Genomic DNA, 23,232 nt, shown 5'->3' with positions numbered 1-23,232 from the left:
AAAGTTGATCCAGTTAACAGTTTTATAATTGCTCGGTTTTTGATGGTTGTTTAACGTTCAGTGGCAAATAGTTCATGCATGTTCGGGACGATAAAATACAATTTTGAAAACAGTTGTTTATAAAAGACACATTCGATGCACCAGTCAAAAAAAGGTTGCACATTCTGTTAGTTGTGAAAATTATGATCCTGATACATAACAGTTTAAAAAAGTAAACCATAGGTCAATGTACGGTCTTTAAAACTAAGCCTTGGTTCCAGATGTTGCTTTCTTATAAATTGCATATCCCATATCTCCATGTATCATTATAACAGCCAACTGTTGTACACATAAATGTTCCATATACTGTAAACAGGGAAATTTTCGCGGTAGTTTTATTTTCGCTATTTTCGCGGTGAGAAGAGAAACGCGAAAATAAAACGACCGCGAAAATATCAACTGAAGGAAAAACTCTTTTAATTACATTTACTTTTACAAATGTGACTTGGATCGAGAGTTGCCCCATTGGCACTCATACCACATCTTCTTATATCTATGTGTATGAATAGAATATTGACAGGACTACTGTAAAACACTGATTTCAAAGACGACAAATTTATAATTTAAATTATAAATGTATCTCTTAATGAAAAGCTATGTTAAAAGTCATGCCTTTAACTCAAATCAGTAATTTGTTCTCTTTATTTATGCTTGTACTTTTACAAGTCTCATGTTACCCCACTTCCATAATGAGCAAGCGGTAACGTAGATATTTCTTTTTTCCGTAAATGTTCGTAAACTTTGTCGATTTCTTTTAAATTGAAAAATTAGAGGCAATGATTTGAATTTTAACAACTAAAGTTTCAAGTGACGGTTGTAAATTGTAGGATTTATTGCTGTTTGCTTTACGTCCAGTGACAAATAGATCATGCATGTTACATGTATGAGCGAGAACAAAATTATAACAATAAATACAATTGGTAGGTTATGTAATAGAGGCGTTCCGGGATTATGGTCGAGTAAATTTGAAATGACACAGGAAAATGAGGGTATATATATATTGGATAGGGATAGAATGTTTTTATCTTGCAACAGTCCACATACGGATCGACCACTCAAAGAGTTGTTGCAAAGGTTTTTGATTTTCAAAGAGCATAGCACTCTCTTTATTCGAGGCATCGGATTAAATGTCCCCATTCTGACCGGATGTGGCTGCAAAGTTGATACATCCCGCACAGCCAAATGGACGCCTCACTTTGGAAGCATTTTACTGTCGGTCGGAAGAAGACCAAGTGACCATTCTATTCCCTAGTCACCCTTGGGGTGTAATTCGTAAAATAAAATTATGTTCATTGTCAGAAAAATAAAATGTATTTGTACTCACTACGAAACAATACTATTTCTGTCGTTTGAATAAAAAGTTAGTCAGTCGTTTGCTTGAAAATTTTGAAAGAAAAACATGTCACGGAACCAGTCTGACTACAGCCAATCCTGACTATCAACTTGCGTTAAATACGCAAGTGGATACATGGGGCTGTCTTTAATCAGACTTTAACTGGACCTGAATGGATTTTTATTTCATTTTTAACGAATCAAGTTCTCATGTATTTCTAAGTCTACGTTAACTTTCTCAGGCCTCATTCCGAATTTGCTGTCTGTCCCGTGTAGATTTGGTCTATATGATTACAAAGCTAGCACTTTATTTTATAAATGTTTCAGAAACTATATCGTATTTACTCTCTACAGACCAATGAATTTCAGAGACTGTTTATACTTGGAACACAGGGAAAGTTTTTCGGCAAAATAACAAAGTTAAACCACTTTTTCACATTCCATACTAACAAACTATTTTCTGTATGAGTTTCAAAGTCTGATTGTACAATGTATTGTTCTTTTTCGCCTAATTCTATTCGAATTCTCATCCAGGTGATAACCTTTTTCCATTTTGCCCGAGCGGTGTTTTTGACGACCATTTTTAAAATATATTAAAATAGTTGTTAGAGGGATTCGGCGAGCATCATGAATAAGTATTTATTGCAAAAATAAACCAAAAATAAAATAAGTGACAAAACTCAGTCTTTTATACATAAGAACATATATAGTTAAATCGTGCAGATGCTTAAATATTCAAGAAACAGAATATTTAGAAGTAAAGTAATACATTTTTATAGGTTAACAATGAGCAGAAGAATTGCCGGAAAACGATAAAGCAATATATGTCAAATAAGTTAACTGTTACATATTGCATCAAAACTCTTGGCACTCGGCATCTAGAAAAAGTTTCGGTTAAAAATGTCACATTGTTACCAAAAATATTTGTTTTATTATTTAAGATCACTATGTAATTGCATAACCTGCTGCATTGGCTTGTATACATGTGTAAACGTTATCGATAACGTCAGGAACGATAACTCGTGGCGTAACGTCATTCGGTATCGTGTTACCTTAAAGTGGATATTAGCATAGAACCGCGGGAATTATACATGTACTAATACGTGTCATATCCCAAAAATTTGGCGCGAATATTCTCGCGAGGATAAACTAGAGGCTCTAAAGCAATCTCCGGCGCAGAGATCACATATCCGTTCCGTTCAATTCTTTGTAACACTACACACAATATAGTGCAGTATTGCGGAGCATGATGGAACGGATATGAACTCTGCGCCGGCTTTTTGCTTTAAAGAGCCAGTGTCGCTCAACTTGGTCTATGTGCATATTAAACAAAGGACACAGATGGATTCATGACAAAATTGTGTTTTGGTGATGGTGATGTGTTTGAAGATATTACTTACTGAACACTCTTGCTGTTAACAATATATAGTTCTATAATGCACTTTGCCCAGTAGTTAGAGAGAAAAACATTTTGTAAAAATTTACCAAAATTTAAAATTTACCAAAATTAACAAAAATTTATGAAAATTGTTAAAAATTGACTATAAAGGGAAATAACTCCTTTAGAGGTCAATTGACCATTTTGCTCATGTTGACTTATTTGTAGATCTTACTTTGCTGAACATAATTGCTGTTTTAAGTTTATCTCTATCTATAATAATATTCACGATACTAACTAAAAACGGCAAAATTTCCTTAAAATTACCAATTCAGGGGCGGCAACCCAATAACCGGTTGTCCTATTCATCTGAAAATTTCAGGGCAGATAGATCTTGATTTTATAAATTTTTTTACCCATGTCAGATGTAAAAGTTAACAGACGACGACGGACGACGAACGACGGACGACAAGTGATGAGAAAAGCTCACCTGGCCCAATGGGCCAGGTGAGCTAAAAAGGAATATCCAAAATGGCAAATACCATGGTATTCACCGGCAGTGGTATAAAACATGCAAATTCGTTTGAAATGAGGAAAAAATGTTAGAATATGCGAAAAATACACTGGGTACCAACCAATCAAAATCTGGCATTCTTATATAAGGTGTATTTATCAGTTTAACACCATTGTTAGGGGTTATATTTTAGAGAATGTAACTGAGTTTTGATGTTTCTCGAAAAAAAACTAATGATTGGTATATCATAGTTGCCTTATTTTTCTGCAGTTTGGTTTTAAAATACAGAACTTTGGTTTACCAGGTTAATACACACGCGGTGTGGGAACTTTACGATTTATCAATCATTTAATGTCATTCAAATATTAAACAATTATTACACATGTATTCAAAGAGCTAATAACTCGATCTAGAATGAATAATTGAAATCTGTGACCCATGTATTTTTGAGATAAATGGATGTCATAGTTTTGTATGTCAAGAGAATATATATTAACAAAGACAGCCACATAAAGTTTCGTTTCAATGATATAAAAAATTAGAATAGAACTTATCCACCAGCCGCCCCGTTCCGCAACTTCCAAATATCAAATGAAGATGAAGCGCCTTTTGGTCACGATCTGTTAATATGATAAATGTTTGAATGTTTAGACCAAAATGGTTTTTTTTCTTGAGTACTCAGGAGGGTATCGTACACTACGAGCAATAGCTCACATAGAAGAAGAAGAAGATGCGTTGTTTCCATAAAATGGGCTCACAAGAAGCATGATATAATATCATTATAATATTATTAATTTACAAATATAATAAACAATACAGTATACATAGTTACAAACACAAATAAGAAACAACAGTTTTCATACATAGATATAGGAGTATATATAAAACAAGTCTAAATTGAAAACTACGATCAAAAAGGATAAAAACCGCAATTTTTATACGTGTGCATGTAAAACAAATTTCGTTGTAGAAGGGTCTAAATACAGCACAAACAACATTTTCCAAAAGACCAAAAAAGTGAAAATGTATATTTAAACAAATCGCATTTGACTAACAGGTCGAACAACTGTTGACTTGTTTTATAACCCTGCTGACTACCATTGGCGATTGCCAAATAAAATTGATCACAAGATGTAACAAAATGGATCTAAACATAAATTTAATACTAAACAGAAAACAATAAACTTGTGGCCAAGATGTTATGCCACAAACATGAGGTGTCAAATTTTTAGTACACCAGATCCGGATTTCGACAATAAATGTCTCTTCAGTGATGTTAGGGATCGAAACGGTATTTGGAAGGCCATATAATTTACCCTCAATTTTAGACAGACTCTTGAAATTTTTTTTAAAAGAGTCAATATAAGAAGAACGGATAAACCGGAGGGAAATATGATACAAACCCAAACGAAAAAATATAAACAAGTCTAAATTGAAAACTACGTTCAAACCTATGATTGCGTTGGATAAAAACCGCAATTTTTATACGTGTGCATGTAAAACAAATTTCGTTGTAGAAGGGTCTACAGCACAAACAGCATTTTCCAAAAGACCAAAAAAGTAAAAAAGTATATTTAAACAAGAGGAGTATATATATATATATATATAAACGAGTCTAAATTGAAAACTACGTTCAAACCTATGACTGCGTTGGATAAAAACCGCAATTTTTATACGTGTGCATGTCAAACAAATTTCGTTGTAGAAGGGTCTAAAAACAGCACAAACAACATTTTCCAAAAGACCAAAAGAGTGAAATAGTATATTTAAACAAAACGCATTTGACTAACAGGTCGAACAACTGATGTTCTTTAACCCTGCTGACTGCCATTGACGATTGCCAAATAAAATTGATCACAAGATGTAACAAACTGGATCTCAATATAAATTTAATACGTCACAGAAAGAAAAAAAGTTGTTAACTTGTGGACAGGATGTTGTGCCACAAACATTCGGTGTCAATATTTCTTTAGTACACCATATCCGGATTTCGACAATAAATGTCTCTTCAGTGATGTTAGGGATCGAAACGGTATTTGGAAGGCCAAATAAAAAGTACCCTCATTTTTTAGAGAAAGTACCCTCATTTTTAGATTAACTCTTGAATTTTAAGAGTCAATATATAGGATGAACGGATCATATAAACCGGAGGGAAAATATGATACATGCCCAAACAAAAAATATAAACGAGTCTAAATTGAAAACTACGTTCAAACCTATGACTGCGTTGGATAAAAACCGCAATTTTTATACGTGTGCATGTCAAACAAATTTCGTTGTAGAAGGGTCTAAAAACAGCACAAACAACATTTTCCAAAAGACCAAAAGAGTGAAAAAGTATATTTAAACAAAACGCATTTGACTAACAGGTCGAACAACTGATGTTCTTTAACCCTGCTGACTGCCATTGACGATTGCCAAATAAAATTGATCACAAGATGTAACAAACTAGATCTCAATATAAATTTAATACGTCACAGAAAGAAAAAAAGTTGTTAACTTGTGGACAGGATGTTGTGCCACAAACATTCGGTGTCAATATTTCTTTAGTACACCATATCCGGATTTCGACAATAAATGTCTCTTCAGTGATGTTAGGGATCGAAACGGTATTTGGAAGGCCAAATAAAAAGTACCCTAATTTTTTAGAGAAAGTACCCTCATTTTTAGATTAACTCTTGAATTTTAAGAGTCAATATATAGGATGAACGGATCATATAAACCGGAGGGAAAATATGATACATGCCCAAACAAAAAATATAAACGAGTCTAAATTGAAAACTACGTTCAAACCTATGACTGCGTTGGATAAAAACCGCAATTTTTATACGTGTGCATGTCAAACAAATTTCGTTGTAGAAGGGTCTAAAAACAGCACAAACAACATTTTCCAAAAGACCAAAAGAGTGAAAAAGTATATTTAAACAAAACGTATTTGACTAACAGGTCGAACAACTGATGTTCTTTAACCCTGCTGACTGCCATTGACGATTGCCAAATAAAATTGATCACAAGATGTAACAAACTGGATCTCAATATAAATTTAATACGTCACAGAAAGAAAAAAAGTTGTTAACTTGTGGACAGGATGTTGTGCCACAAACATTCGGTGTCAATATTTCTTTAGTACACCATATCCGGATTTCGACAATAAATGTCTCTTCAGTGATGTTAGGGATCGAAACGGTATTTGGAAGGCCAAATAAAAAGTACCCTCATTTTTTAGAGAAAGTACCCTCATTTTTAGATTAACTCTTGAATTTTAAGAGTCAATATATAGGATGAACGGATCATATAAACCGGAGGGAAAATATGATACATGCCCAAACAAAAAATATAAACGAGTCTAAATTGAAAACTACGTTCAAACCTATGACTGCGTTGGATAAAAACCGCAATTTTTATACGTGTGCATGTCAAACAAATTTCGTTGTAGAAGGGTCTAAAAACAGCACAAACAACATTTTCCAAAAGACCAAAAGAGTGAAAAAGTATATGTAAACAAAACGCATTTGACTAACAGGTCGAACAACTGATGTTCTTTAACCCTGCTGACTGCCATTGACGATTGCCAAATAAGATTGATCACAAGATGTAACAAACTGGATCTCAATATAAATTTAATACGTCACAGAAAGAAAAAAAGTTGTTAACTTGTGGACAGGATGTTGTGCCATATATATATATATACTCCTCTTGTTTAAATATACTTTTTTACTTTTTTGGTCTTTTGGAAAATGCTGTTTGTGCTATATATACAACTCGTCTAAACATCAACCCAACAATGTTAGATCTGTAAATTTGCTTTCGCAAATTTTTGGTTCTTCCATCGCCGGGATTCGAACCCATGCTACTGTGATATCGTGACACCAAATCGCCTGCACTGCAGCCGTCCCGCTAGACCACACGACCACCTGTGCTCTCAAAAAAAGAGCTCTCGGTGGGCATGTGTTACCTTTCCACGTCAGTTTTAATCTAGCGGCGTACTACAGTACATGATATATAAGGCATGAAGATGTTATTGTTACAGATCAGCTAAATTATCTGTAGTAAAGGATCCTACAAATTAATGTAATATACAGTCACAGAAAATAATTATATTCATAAGTACGTCTGAGTCAGTGACAACTCTACAACAGATGTATCCATCGGATCGCCATCAATGATGGTGATACATGGCTGTGTACATAATGTATATACAACTCGTCTAAACATCAACCCAACAATGTTAGATCTGTAAATTTGCTTTCGCAAATTTTTGGTTCTTCCCTCGCCGGGATTCGAACCCATGCTACTGTGATATCGTGACACCAAATCGCCTGCACTGCAGCCGTCCCGCTAGACCACACGACCATATATATATATATATATACAACTCGTCTAAACATCAACCCAACAATGTTAGATCTGTAAATTTGCTTTCGCAAATTTTTGGTTCTTCCCTCGCCGGGATTCGAATCCATGCTACTATATAACCTTCTTCTCAGGCACACGTCTAGAAAGTAACAAAAAAAATATATACTGTGAGTAGGCTAAATATATATAGCTGAACTGCAGGAGGCACCAAGGGACGATGCTATATGGCATGGTGGGTGCATATTAAAATGTGTTTCGGGACATTAATGATATGGTAAGATATTGTAAGAAGTTGCACATAACTGGTATGTCATCCTCGTGTCTGGTGCAGAGGAGTCATTACTATTCAAAATGACACAACTGCAAGATGCACCAACACAACTGCAAGATGCACCAAGGGACAATGCTAATATATACTGATATGTGCGGCTAGCTTGGGCACAGTATTTTAGCGACTAATTATTAATTAAACATTTTCTGTTATGTCACACGTCTTTATCGGCATCTAACATGTTAAAAATCACACAAGTATTTAATATGTGATAATTTTAAAGCCATACCGTTGTGTATTTAAGTGAAATATTAAACGTATAGTCTAATTATACTAACGTTTTGCACGATGTTCCTACAACACGACGTTACACCACCACGACGCCAAAGTATGGCAAGCCGTTCTCGTCAAAACTATGTTTAAACCCTTTTTTCGAAAAAAATACACACTGAGATTTAAAAACCTAAAATAACACACTGAGAAATCGAAATTACACACTGAGATTTAAAAAAATAAAAAACACATACTGAGAATTCAAAATTACACACTGAGATTTTAAAAAGACACACTGAGATGAAATAAATTGAAAAACACACACTGAGAATTGTTAATTACACACTGAGATTTCAAAAATACACACTGAGATTAATATGCAAATTACTAATGAATATTCATGAGATGAATGATTCGACAGATTAATATCTTGATCTCAAGAACTCTTGTCATTATAATGAAATGCGATTCCTTCAACCAACATTCGTAATAAATTTCAAGACTTAACATCGCTCATATTCATAAGTTTGTTGCCTATAATTCAGATCATTACTACCAGTGTATCGGGATGATTTTTCTAACTTAAAACCGTGGGTCCCTTTTCAAAAGTCTTCCAACTGTTTCCCTGGTTTCGCTAGTTAATCTTTTATATTTTTGTTACGTTGATATGCTATAATAGACACTTGGGTAAAAATTTCACTGCATTCTTATGCAGATTGTTCCAATGTTTTCTTATAATTTTAATAAAGTTTTTCACCATTTGGTTATATTTTGTAATAAGAGTATTAAGTGGGTATTTTTCTTGTTGTTGTATTTCTAAAGTTTTTTTATTAATAATTTGGAACCAAATCGAAGGAAAATTCTCAGTGTGTAATTTCAAATTCTCAGTGTGTGTTTTCAGTTTATTTGTTCTCAGTGTGTCTTTATGAAATCTCAGTGTGTAATTTTCAATTCTCAGTGTGCGTTTTTCATTTTTGTAATCTCAGTGCGTCTTTATGAAATCTCAGTGTGTAATTTTTAATTCTCAGTGTGTAATTTTCAATTCTCAGTGTGCGTTTTGAAGTTTTTAAATCTCAGTGTGCTTTGTTGTATTTCTCAGTGTGTAAATTTTTCGAAAAATGGTTTAAACATAGTTTTGACGAGAACGGCTTGCCATACCAAAGAGTGTTTTCTGAAACCTTTGACGTACATGTATTCAATTTGCAAGTTTCATTTGCTTTTTTTATGTAGTTGTTTGATTCTAAATCTGTCTCTATTAATTTTGTGATCATGTCTATTTACCATGAATTTATTTACATCAAGTTGTGGAAATCGATTGAATAATTTTTACCCTTAATTCACCTTAAAATGTTGTATTGTCGTATAAGTAATGAACTTGAAGGAAGGAAAAAGGGGACAGAGTTATACGGTTTTCAATAAATGAATTATAACAAAACTTTAATCGCAGGCTGCTAAAAATTGCACGGTGCACATCATCTGTCATTGTTAATTTTTCATATATTGATTCAACCCTAATACAAATACATCCGACACTCTGCAAGTTAATAAAAACATATTTACCCTTGAATTGAATTGTATTTAAAACTTGCTTGAAACATGACTTGTCGAAATGCAACTATTAAGTAAAATTATTATAACCCGATCTTGAAAATTATTTTCCCAGTCATTTGAAGTTGCTTGTAAAATTAAATGTACTAATCTTCTTCTGAATCGTCCGTATAATACGGGGTTGCATCAATTCAATGAAACTGTTTTTGTCGCTGTTTCCGATAAATCTTTCAATTACCTCCGTTTCATGCACAACATGCACCGTGTTTTTTTTTTCGACAACCAGTAATTTGTTTTTTAAATTTCACCACGCGATTCGTTTTTTAAAGTTACACGAATATACAATGGAACAAATTTTGCACATGTAACGTCGAAACAAACTCGTTTGTTTGGATTTTTCGACGTTTTTCGACGTTTGGACAAAATGGCTACCGTTTTGTAATGTTTCGGAGCATTTTATTCCTGTAAGACCCAAACATGCAGTTAATAATAAAATAATCTAGACTTTATGTTCTTTTCGTGTATCTAACTTTTGTTTTGTTAAATTATAAATTACTTATTGAAATATCGGATAAAAAAAACCGCATTAATTGCTTGGACAAATGAAATATCAACTTGGACAAAATGGCTACCGCTTGAAAAACGACTGTGTAGAGATGGTTTTATAGAATCTACAATTTTTGAACTCACGAACAATGAGGCAAATGTTTGTTCTTTCGATAGATGTTTTAATTATCTCACATTTTTAGACATTTTTAGCTATGTCTACTTATAAAACTACCTTTCAGCCGTTAAGTCAACGAAAAACGTCATTGGACATTTTTCTTATTCCAGCTTAATATGCAGCCACCGAGTCAAACGAAATTCGACAAAAGAACGGCTTTAATTTAACCAAGAACTGACACACTTCGTTGCTTCTGCCAAGTTTCGGGAAGATCAGAGAATAAGAAATAGGATCAGTATACATAAGAGATAAAACAGTTGTTCAAAAATGTAACGTTGGACATCCGTTTTTTTCACATAGCTTTGTTGTTTTAATCCTCAAATATACTAGATATTACTAAGCATATGACCAAGAGCTATAAGAACATAAAGGAAAACATATACTGAACTAGTTTTTATAGTGGTTAGTTTTATTTTGTTTTGCGGAGGAAATTTCGAAGATTCCATTTTAAATCATTGGGGTTGTAGGAACAGCGTGCGTGACGTTACTATATACCCTTCTTTGGATAAAACACTTCTAAGTATCCGAATTCAGTCGGGGACTGCTCATCTGCTAACTACGGCGCTTTACGTCACTATATATTATATTAAACTTATTTCACTGAGATAACTTACTCGGTTCAGAGGGAAATATTTTCAACTTGCTTTCAATTTTTAAATGTTTGATGGGCAAGAAATGATATAACTAGCATTGCTATTTTATTTTAAAACATAAAAACTTAACTCAGAAATAATGAGATTGTTTCCGATAAAATCAGCAGGAAGTGTTCATATGTTACTCAATTATGGTGATAATGTTTGAAATTTCTGATTTCAGCATACAGATAGTTTCCTGGACTATTAGTTGGGCGTTTGTCTCTATGTCCATAAAGTGTATAGTATGGTGAAATATGTCCATTTTTGATACCATAGGAAATTGCACCTCTTAAAGCCTTCAACGCTAGTGGTTTTGGTCTTCTATCATTGTAATTTCCCAGAAACGCAAAAGCAACTGAATTTTTATTCCATCCTAAGGTATGGGCACCGACTTTATTCCAGCCTCTTCCCTCGTACACACATCCATCTTCTCCAATCAAAAAGTTATAACCAACATCATCCCATTCTGAAATATGTATTCAAAATAAATAATAAAGAACTAAAACAACGACATCACTATACTTGTTCTTTAAATGGTCCAAGAAATAAGAATAAAAAGAACAAACGGGGTAACTGTAATTTTTGCTTGCCATATAACAATATAAAAATTTCACAGTACATTACTTGAAAAAAAATATCATCTGAGTGATCTCCCCTCCGGAAGCAGTAGTGTTAAAATTGTTGAATTAATTAAGATATATTCTATTTTCCTTCCTTTTTTGATTTGGCATATAAATATTTGCATACGCATAGAGTAATTAGGTTTCCTTACAAATATACTCATCGAAGTTGAAGAGCATTGAAGACCGAAAATTCCTAAAAGTTTTGCCTAAAACAGCCAAGGTAATACCCGAGATAGAAAAGCTTTTGTTTTACAAAAATTCAAAGTTAATTTAGAATTATGAACATATCAATGATAACTCAAGTCAACACAGAAGTCAACACAGAAGTGCTGACTACTGGCTGGTGATACACTCGGGGAAATATAAATCTCCACCAGCAGTGTCATCTACCCAGTGGTTGCAAATCAACTCATCACAGAAATCAGGATTAAAACTTTACATATACACCAGACGCGTCTACAAAAGACGCATCAGTGACGCTCGAATCAAAACATGTTTAAAAGGCCAAATAAAATACGAAATTAAAAAGCATTGAGGACCAACAATTCCTAAACGTTTTGCCAAATACAGCTAAGGTAATCGGTTCCTAAACAAGAAAAGCCGTAATATTTAAAAAATTCAAAGTAGGAGATTAGCGTCAATGAAACAGCAACCTAAAAACTACATTAACAAAAATACATGTAGATGCATTAAACAGTCTTCAATAACAGACGGTTGTCCTTGCGCCTTTCTCTCTTAATTACCGACCGTGAAATGGCTGTATAGCCAGTAAAGATCATCAAAAACTTCCATCGTCGTTTCTCTAGTGGTGAAAAGTTCACCTATCAGATCGACACGTATATTGTGCATTCATAGTAATTCAATAGAATTATCAATTTTCTGATTGAACATTTTTGTATTTGTAGATTTATCATTATGTACCATTTATTCGGAAGTTTGGAGACCATGTTTACAGAATTAGCATGTTTATCATTAAACTGATCTGTGCAATCTCTAATCCCATATGATATTGCTATTTTGTTTTATTTACATATAATTAAGACAAACTGTCTGTTCCAAAGAGCATAGCGAAGTAGAACATAAATTCAATTGTAAGTATAAAGTAATTAAGATAAAGACATATAGTTTTCATCATACAATCATGTAAAAGATGTACCCATATGTCAATATATTTTCGGTATTTTGTTTTTAAAGGCAGTGCTTTGAGGCCTGACTTTTAAGTCATGAGGTTCATCTTTTCATACGCAATCTATGCAGGGGGTCTTTTGGCCAGAAATAGATCCGGAAATGTTAGAATTTCTCCTCTTCTTTTTATGGTATGATATGGTTTTTGTTTCTTTCAGTTACATTGGGGACTAAAGAAACGATCAGTGTGTATTGTTCGTTTTATAGAACTTGTTATTAGTGTGTATTTTGCATTATAAGCAGTCAACCTGACTACAAACTATCATTATGTGTATTCCGTGTGGAAAGAGGTCGGGTCAATTTCGAGTGTTATCTGACATCTAAAGATTCTTTAATAATAGTTCAGACGTTAATATAACAATGAAAAGTCGACTGAACATGATTAATATTGCCTCTTCTATAATTCAAAGCGGAATTCGGTTTATGAACACGAAATCGTAAAGCGTTTTCAATTTCGGTATTAGTTATGTATGTTGTCAACGTATTATCCTGGTTCTCGGTACTACGTTCCGGGTATTAGCTATTTGATATATGTGATGTGTAACATTACGATCGGGTACCAGCCAATCTACGTGTGTATGTGTACATGATTTCCAGCCAAAATGACCGACTTACACCGGAAAAATAGTCCATAAACGTTCCGTATAATGATATGCAATTTCATAATTAATCGTAACTTTTTTTTATCTTTGTATAATAAATATAACAAAATGGATTCCACAAAATTCAAAATAGCATTATTTTACGAGGATTTCTCATATTTTTCTCACTTCCGGGCGCAGTAATACGTATGTTTTGAAGAAGCTCGAAGAATTTGACAAAGTGAATTGAGAAGGAAACGGATAGATATACGTCCTTGCTATTAGGAAAACAATTTAAATGTACAGAACAAACACATTTACTTCACACAAATAGTACAGGCTTAAGCTTTTTATTGTCTTATACACGACTGTAGTCTAGTGTTTAAACGACGGCGGTGACTTAAAAGGTACGGGTCATACTGGGTCAAGTCTAAATATGTAAACATATCCACGTGCTAATAGGTAAAGCATCGTAATGCAATATCTACAATTTTTCCTCCTTTATACATCGTTTAACCAGATATATTTCTCCTTTATACATCGTTTAACCAGATATATTTCTCCTTTATACATCGTTTAGCCAGATATATTTCTCCTTTATACATCGTTTAACCAGATATATTTCTCTTTCAAATACACTTAAACACGGGTTGTATGTACATTGTACGTATCTTTTCTGGTGTTTTCCTGTACTTATTAAAGTTCATTTGTTGATGTTTAAATATTTTTGAACGACTGAACACAGGAGTGAATGAATGCAACAATTATATATACTGAAGACTTGGGCTGTACGTATATCATACTGATAATTATTCTAGCAGTAATTATGTTAATTTAGGATGTAATGACAGGAATTCATGAGCTATGCCTCAGGCTTTCTGAAAAAATATCAATGACAATGTAAACAGGAACAAAAACATTGACACGAATGATGCTCTCTTCTATGTTATAGTTATTTAGGTATGTGTGTTGCACAAGTTTCAAAAAAACTTAAGTTATAAAACTTTTTTTCAGGGCACAAACCCACTTTAAAGAGACTTGTCTACTGCCATACTCATCCTATTTTCATGCACCATTTGCAAGCAAGAGACTGAATGGTTTGCAAAATTAAAAATCAGGACGGTGTCCAATTAAAAAAAAAGAACTAAACTGGATGAATATTGTAGGAGAAATCTAGAGGAAAGTTTTGATTTGTGAAATTGGTTTTCCTGAAAAGTCATTCATCCTAGCCTGCAGAAAGGAACTATAACTGTCCACCACCAACTGACGAGCTACTAAATGTTGAGCTTCACATATGGAATTACTCATACCATCAATGTCTATGTTTTCAACACAGATTTCACAAGTTATGACACAGCTGTGCTTTTTTTTATACCTGTTAAAGAGTTGTATAATAAATTTTATTTTTTTATCAATAAATATATATTGTGTCATTTAAGAACTTGTATTTTGCCAAAAGATGCATACTAGTGAATGAAAGCGGTGCAGTTCACTTTGCTTTGGTATATAGAATTGAATTACAATTGTTCATGTTATTGGAATGCTTATAAAAATAAGGAGATGTGGTACAATGTAAAATGATATTTAGTGAGTTTATCAAGCAAAAGTGAATAAGAAATAGGTATAAGCAGTTACAGGTACTACTGTACAATCTCAAACAATGAGAAGAACTCATAATGTAAAGAGAATTTCATATTTACAAGTAAGTTTTGTTTTTGCGTCTTCTATTGTTTTAATTGCAAATATGGGAAGTGGTTAAAATGCTGATGAGACAGCTGTTATGGCCACAGAGCCTTAATTGAAAACTTCTTTTTCATTCATACCAGTAGATTTTGCCTGGAGTTAGAAACATATCTGCCAACTTTTCAAAATGCACATGTGGGTTTTACGTGAAAGATGGTTCATATAGTCATACAAAACCTTCAAGGGGGCCTTCAAATGGAAGCAGGACAAGTCGCCCCACTGGCTAATCGCCCCACTTTTTAAAAAACCGCCACAAACTGATTTATCAAATCCCCCTACATGTGAAATTGGTTAAATCATGTTTAATATTACTCCTGCCAACTCGCCCTACTTATAAAAAAACGGTAATATTTAGATTAATATATATATAATTAAAAATAAAAACTCGCACCACTTTAATGAAAACTAATCTACACAGAATACAAACAAACCGAAAATTAATTTAATTACTATTATTGATATATACTGAAATTATAATTCTAAAAAAAAAACTGATTGTTGAAGAATAACTAAGTTTTGAAGCTTTAAATAGTTATTTGCATAACAATTGAAAAGAAACCTGTTAAATGTATCATAATGCAATATAAGGAATTGAACTTATATTCAATGGGATAACATCTTTTTCCATAAGTGGGGAGAGTTGGTATTACTAAATTCATCCTGGTTAATAATATATTTATCTAGATTTCACCGATTTCCATTAGGTTGGACCAGTTGGCAGGAGTAATATTAACGGGATTTAATACGGTTCACAAGTGGGGCAATTTGGTAATCCAGGTTGGGGTAGTTTTTTTGTCGAGCCTGCGACTTTTGTCGCAGAAAGATCGACATAGGGATAGTGATCCGGCGGCGGCGGCGATGTTACCTCAGTTCTTAAAAGCTTTATATTTTAGAAGGTGGGAGACCTGGATGCTTCATACTTTGTATATGGTTGCCTCATGTTACGAAGTTTCCGTCAGTCACATGTCCAATGTCCTTGACCTCATTTTCATGGTTCAGTGACTACTTGAAAAAAAAATTAAATTTTTTTGTAATGTTAAATTCTCTCTTATTATAAGTAATAGGATAACTATATTTGGTATGTGCGTACCTTGCAAGGTCCTCTTGCCCGTCAGACAGTTTTCACTTGACCTCGACCTCATTTCATGGATCAGCGAACAAGGTTAAGTTTTGGTGGTCAAGTCCATATCTGAGATACCATAAGCAATAGGTCTAGTATATTCGGTGTATGGAAGCACTGTAAGGTGTACATGTCCAACTGGCAGGTGTCATCTGACCTTGACCTCATTTTCATGGTTTAGTGGTTATAGTTAAGTTTTGTGTTTTATTCTGTTTTTCTTATACTGTTTGCAATAGGTCTTCTATATTTTGTGTATGGAATGGTTGTAAGGTGTACAGGTCTACCTGGCAGGTGTCATATGACCTTGACATCATTTTCATGGTTCATTGGTCAAAGTTAAGTTTTTGAGTTTTGGTCTTTTTTTCTAATACTAAATGCAATAGGTCAACTATATTTAGTGTATGGAAATATTTCATGATCTACATGTCAGTTGCGCAGGTTTTATTTGACCTTGATCTCATTTTTTACGGTTCATTGCTCAGTGTTAAGCTTTTGTGTTTTGGTCTGTTTTTCTTAAACTATAAGCAATAAGTAATTTTTTTGTTGTATGGAAGAATTGTTAGCTGTACATGCCTACCTGGCATGGTTTATTTGACCTTGACCTCATTTTCATGGTTCAAAGGTCAATGTTTAGTTTTCTTGGTTTATGTTAAGATTATGTGACAGTTGTAATAAAGCTTTATTATTAGGACTATCAACATAATATCAATGATTAGTAAAGAAGGCGAGACATTTCAGTGTGTGCACCCTTGTTTTTAAAGTGGGGCCAGTTAGTGAAAAAGTGGGGCGATTTATCATGGATTCCCTTCAAATATATTCTAATGTGGTTTTTGGCTTCTTCGTGCATTAACAAGCTCATAGCCATTGTTGAATTAATTGTCTTTAAAATAGTCGACAAAATTGCTCTTACAAAATTTCCATTTGGGAGCCTCGAGCTCGATGGGGGAAATACTCTGCAAATACTGACAGTTGGCAGGTATGGTCATCAAAAAAGTTGACATGTTACTATGTACATTTACCATTATGTTACTTGATGTTCTTGCTATACACACAGTACAGAGACTAGTCAATCTTTGTGAACTATTTTTTATGGGAGTCATAGAATATGCGTATACAATCAATAATTAAAAATAGTCTATTTATATTGAAAAGGAAAAGTTCTTATAAGTCTAAAGAAGAGGGACGAAAGACATCAAAGGAACAGTCAAACTCATAAATTTAAAGCAAACTGACAAGGCCATGGCTTAAAATGCATTTCATGGGAGGCACAGAAAATATACTGTAAACAGTAAACTATAGATATAGGTGAACTAGGTACAAAAGAACTCTAAATGTTAAATTCTACAAACCACCTCTGTTCTATGGAAGATAATGATATAACTGGACTAGAAATACACACAACCCATAATTAACTGCCTTTACAGCGCTTTCGCGCTTTTGATTTTATAAGGTTTTTATATGCTGGCAACTATTGATTTGATTAGTTAGCCCTTTTTTATTGGTCGCATATTTCAAGTACTGTAACACCACTGTTTTGGGTCTGTACCAAGTCAGGAGCCTGTAATTTAGTGATTGTTGTTTGTTCGTGTTTATTGTTTTAAACATAAATTATGCCGTTTGTTTTTCACTTCTGAATTGTTTTACATTTATTATTTCAAGGACTCTATAGCTTACTAATGCGGTATAGTTTTTGCTCAGGCAGTACGATAACCTATAATTGTTAACTTTTATGTCATTTTGTCTCTTTAAGAGAGTTGTTAATATACCAATTACTGAAAACGACTAATATACCAACACATGTAAAACGGCAAACTGGTAAAACATTTCTTAAAGTTTTAACTGATTATTTGTGCATTTTTGACATCCACGTGGAGATTGAATTTAAAGGGAAATATTGGTCTAAATTTCAACAAATATTATATCTTGATGAGTAAACTGTTAATTTTCATCTTTTACTTCTCAAGCGGAACGTTTTACTACCTTTTAATGAAACGGCACTAGATGTCTAAGCTTTAATGTTTGATATTGACAGATTAAATTTTGACGTTTCAGAATTTAGTTCTTTAACACACATATCAGATAATGAGCTAAGAGCAACTGTAATACTACATTGACAAGACACTTGCAAAAATGGATACTTTGAAACAAACTAAGTTTTAGTAAACAAGTTTTAGATAGATAAAAAGATCCGAGTATGGATGAATTTTCAAATGCTGAGTATTTTTTCGAGATGATCTAGGCAAAATGTACACTTGAATAAAATGTTTGCAAAGTAAGCATATTAAGAGGAAAATAATACATAATAAACATAAACATATGAAGATATCAACTTAGCGAAACAAAAATTCTGATTTTGAACCAATATTGTTGATATTGGCAATTGTTTGAATTAATACAAAGTTATGAATCAAAACAACATATAAAGGCAACAGTGAACCGCTGTTCGAAACTTATAAATAACAAGGGGAGATTTAAATGTTGATATTTAATCGATGTTGTGAATATCAACTATATAGACTCTAGCGTAAGATGAATACAACTTAAAATCTTTACAAAGGAAAGTGTGGATACTAAACGTTACAAGGAAATTTAAATATCTATATTGACGATATCGACGATATAAACATCCTAATCAAAGGAATAATTGTGTATCCAAATAAATAAAATGCATTGAAATTAATAAGTATAGAATTAATGTTTCATATTATGAGGGAAAATCTAAATGTCAATATCGATTCGAACACTAGTTTAAAATGCACACAACGTATAAGATCCATAGCAACAAATAACTATGGAAATTTAAATGCTATTAAGACGATATCGACGATATTATTATTCAAAAGCATAGAACCTAATTATGATTAGAGTAAATGTAAATGATAGTAGAAATCGATTCGATATCGACAGTCACACCTACAGATGAACAAGTACAATTTTCTGTTATTCATGAAGTAGATAAATTGGGTTCAATAGTTATTATGTGAACATCGGTATCGATACAATATCGATACATACTGAAGGACCAGGGCAATCGTGAAGTAGTTGTAATGGGTATATAGTGATCAAGTTAATATCGATATATAAACGATATTGTTGATATCTCCAATATTGTAACTACGTCGTGTCTTGGACATACCTCTCACCATATGAATGAAACGTATCCCATAGGAATTTCATGAATCATCTAATTGATTTGTTTCATTAAAATCTAGAAAGCAAAAATTATCATGCGACCATGTCAGATTCCTATTTGTATTTGATGCTGCTAAACAAACTGTAGCACTAGTAAACCAAAGAACATTTTAATACACAAGATTTTGACAATTAACATTTGTGCTTGTACTCACGATAATTTTCACCAGGAGCGTTCAAGGTTTAAAATGTTGAAAATATCACATATACATGGCAAGCATTACAATCAAATGTGTCTAAATAAATCATCAAAAACCGTCGAAGGTCAGCTTTGCATGATGACATTTCAATATGAGTCTAAAGATCCCTTAATCATTTCTGAACTAGAATTTTTACAAACAATAACCATTAAGGCAATGCTACCTTTGGTGACCGATATTCACCAACACCAGTAATGACAAGTGGTTGTAACAAATATAGGGTTTCTATGAGCAAAACACGAGTAATGCTTACCAAAAGGTTTGAGAAAGCATTTTTTTTATTGGAATCATGATTAATTGTCATAACCAAACGTATATCAAAATGATACTTTTTTTGGTAAATAATTACAATGAGATAACTCAATAGTAATATTTTTCCCCACATTAATATCTACCAACGAGTGAACAAGAAGCATTAGTCATAAGGGAAATAAACCTACTATTATCGTCCATATGCAAGTTCTGAATACTTCTAACAATCTGAGAACACATTTGTGTGTCTTCTCCGTGTAATCCAGCAGTATGGTGAACAAGGACATTCATAACAGGTTTTTCCATGAACTCGATACTTTTTGGTAATCTTGCTCTCCATTCGTCTCTTGTGATCATAGAAATGTCTCCGCAAATTTCATCTGAGTAATACAATAGAAATGGAATGTTGTATGTTTTTTGACATTCAGGAATATATAACAGAAATAAAAAGAGATTATTACATTTAGTTTCTGTTTATACTGACAAAGTATTGTATTTCTAACAAAACAAGGCCAAAATGAAGGAAACATTTATTTGGAAGACTAATTGAATATACCAAAGTCGTTATTTATAGTTGCTTCTTTAAGCACTTTCATTTGATATAATAATTGGGTAAAATTTATATTTGGTTACTGGTACTAATGAAAAATGACAATATTGGACTACAGTATTGACAATTTTCATGTTCAAACCTACAAATTTGGGATGGAGTAGGTGATACGAGAAAAATGGATTTATATATATCATGACAAAAATAGTTATAATTTTAGGTGAATGTCCTTGACCCCTTTTTTCGACCAAATTCTTGTTATAAAGCAGCTAGACAAAAGTATGTAAAAATGTATGAAACGAAAGAAACGAAAATCCTTTGTCATATGAATTAGAGGTTTAGATAAAACGAGGTTTTAATCCACAATTTTCCACTAAGATAATGTCTTCCAAGTCTGGAATATGACAGTTGTTATTCATTCGTTTAATATGTTTGAGCTTTTGATAATGCCATTTGCTAAGTGACTTTCCGTTTAGAGTTTTCCTAGGAGCTCGATAATTTTGTTATTTGACTTTTTGCTTAACTTAAAAGTTCGTGCCGGATTTTGTGCGTGTGTGTTTTAAAAAGGTACTTTATAAGATGGGCAAAATGAAGAAACAATTACCTTCAAGTTGTTCTACAAAAAGTAATCGGTCCATAAAAATGACAACGTACGCATACAATTGTGTTTTCGTGATTTGTAAGAATCCTAAATAAATCGTAGGTAGTATCAAAGCTCCAAGTAATAAACATACAGAAACGATAGACACTCTGTAACATGTTCTATCAAATCCAACGTAAATCAGGGATACTACGAAAATTCCAATTAAGACCAAGGTAGATATTCTGGATATGTTATACACCCTGGTTGTACGTGCTTTTATTCTTTCTTTTAATTTATTCAGCTCATGGTCCTCTATAGTTTTATTTTTGATCAATTCTATATAATCATATCTCATGAATAATTGAATTTTGCTATGTGCATCTTTCGCCTCTTGGTAAAGCCAAACTGCAGGTGTCCGCAGAAAGTCCAGCATTTGTTGACAACATTGTTTTTTCTCGGCAGGTGATATTTCACCTGAGTTATGAACAATCTTATTTCGAATCACTCTGATGCAGTCTGGGTCTACAGTGTTTGCAAATAATGATCGAATATCACTGCAGTTTATCAATTTTCCAATCAATATTGAAATATCACTTGCGTTTGGACCTGTCATTGTTATAGACCAATCTGGTTGGTAACACCTCTCTACCTCTGTTGCAACTGTCGGCCATCTTGAAGAATCTATTTTGGACCAATCAGATCCTTTTTTCCCTATTGAAGACCGATTTTTATGTGAACTAAGTATGGTTGTTCTCCACCCAGAACATGTTCTACACCATGATTGTTCATTTTTCGATATTTTGCTGCAAGACCTTGCACAAGGAGGATAATTCAAATGTTGCAGCATGCTCACCAGTCTACTGTGATGGTTATGAAATTCATCGTCTGCAAAATTATGTATTCCTTCTGACAAATATTCAAGTGCAAACAAAACTGAAATTCTATTTTGCTTCTTAACGTTATCAAATTCCATTTCGGTCACTAGTTTGTACAGTTTACAGAAATTTATATATTAAATGACGTGTCTTTCTGTGAAAATAGTTCCTTATGTTTACTATAAAAAAAAACTGTAAATATGAGAAATAATGTATCTGTGAGTGAATATGATTGATATATCTTATCTCCGTAATATAAATCAAATGGTAAAAAAAATTCAGTATACAGTGTCTGAGTGCACTCACAGAAAAGAATACTTTCCATATACTGTATAGCAGTTATGACTAGCCTGAAAACACTTTTCTGACTTCCTATGAGTAATGGTGTAAGTTCGTACTAAAGACAAAATAATCACATTCCGATTGCAAATTTTATGAACAAAAATCGAGTCCTGTTTATTTCTCCATATTAATTGTTCCAATAAAACACGTAAATAAAACAGTTATAATTCCGTATATCGATTATTCAGGGTAGAGTTTTGAATATCAATTTTTAATGCAGAGCTGTTGTATCAATTACGCTGTTAAATCCCATTTAGGTTCCTGTTAACGACATAAATGATAACTATAGATTGAGTTTAACTGGATTCAGATTGCAGCATGCTTTGCCTGGTTCTAAAACATAAACACAGAAACTTATTCGACATTTCATGTGACATAGGACTGTAGCTTATCAACAACTGTTTAAAAATAAATTCTTTTTACGCAGTTGAAACGTTCGCTGATAATGTTTAAGTTGCCAAAAGTTAAAGAATATACCTTTAGTGTTATTATTCAAAGATCAGTAATTCGATCGTTCCAATTATACGCATATAGCATAAAAGAATACGATTAAAAAAGATAAATCGCCAATATCTGATAGAAGTAGATAATAAGTGCGTATATGTTAACCTATTATAATAAAAAAAAATAATGGTGTTTACACAGTAACAGTAAATTTTAAATACGTTTTAAGGAGTTCAATGTCATTTAAATTATCTATCAGACTATTTAAAAATAAAATGATGCAAGCAAAGAACAACTAGGAATTTCCGAATAAATGTGTTTCGTTTCCTTTCCAAAAAATCAAATAGAAGAAGTACTTGAGTTTTTTTTACCGATACCTGATTAAAATGACTTACTTATATTTTTAAAAAACATAAGAATAAGAATTCAAGACACTAATATAGGCGTTTGCTTAATCTTTAATTCGATCTGT

At 32.9% G+C, this 23,232-nt stretch overlaps 1 protein-coding gene across 1 annotated transcript; it reads right to left on the bottom strand.

The window, feature by feature from the left end:
- Positions 1-11,183: 11,183 nt before the first annotated feature.
- On the bottom strand, positions 11,184-22,866 carry LOC134707417 (uncharacterized). Its single transcript, XM_063567139.1, has 3 exons — positions 21,121-22,866; positions 20,155-20,346; positions 11,184-11,536 (listed from the first exon to the last, which is right to left on the bottom strand). Exons 1-3 carry the CDS (start codon positions 22,070-22,072, stop codon positions 11,214-11,216), a joined length of 1,467 nt encoding a protein of 488 aa, XP_063423209.1. The 5' UTR covers positions 22,073-22,866; the 3' UTR covers positions 11,184-11,213.
- Between the last annotated feature and the right edge of the window lie 366 nt (positions 22,867-23,232).

This window comes from Mytilus trossulus, chromosome 2 (genome assembly GCF_036588685.1).
Source record: "Mytilus trossulus isolate FHL-02 chromosome 2, PNRI_Mtr1.1.1.hap1, whole genome shotgun sequence".
NCBI classification, from domain to species: Eukaryota; Metazoa; Mollusca; class Bivalvia; order Mytilida; family Mytilidae; genus Mytilus; species Mytilus trossulus.
The sequence above is the reverse complement of the archived record's forward strand: the minus strand, read 5'-3'. Positions and strand labels throughout refer to the sequence as shown.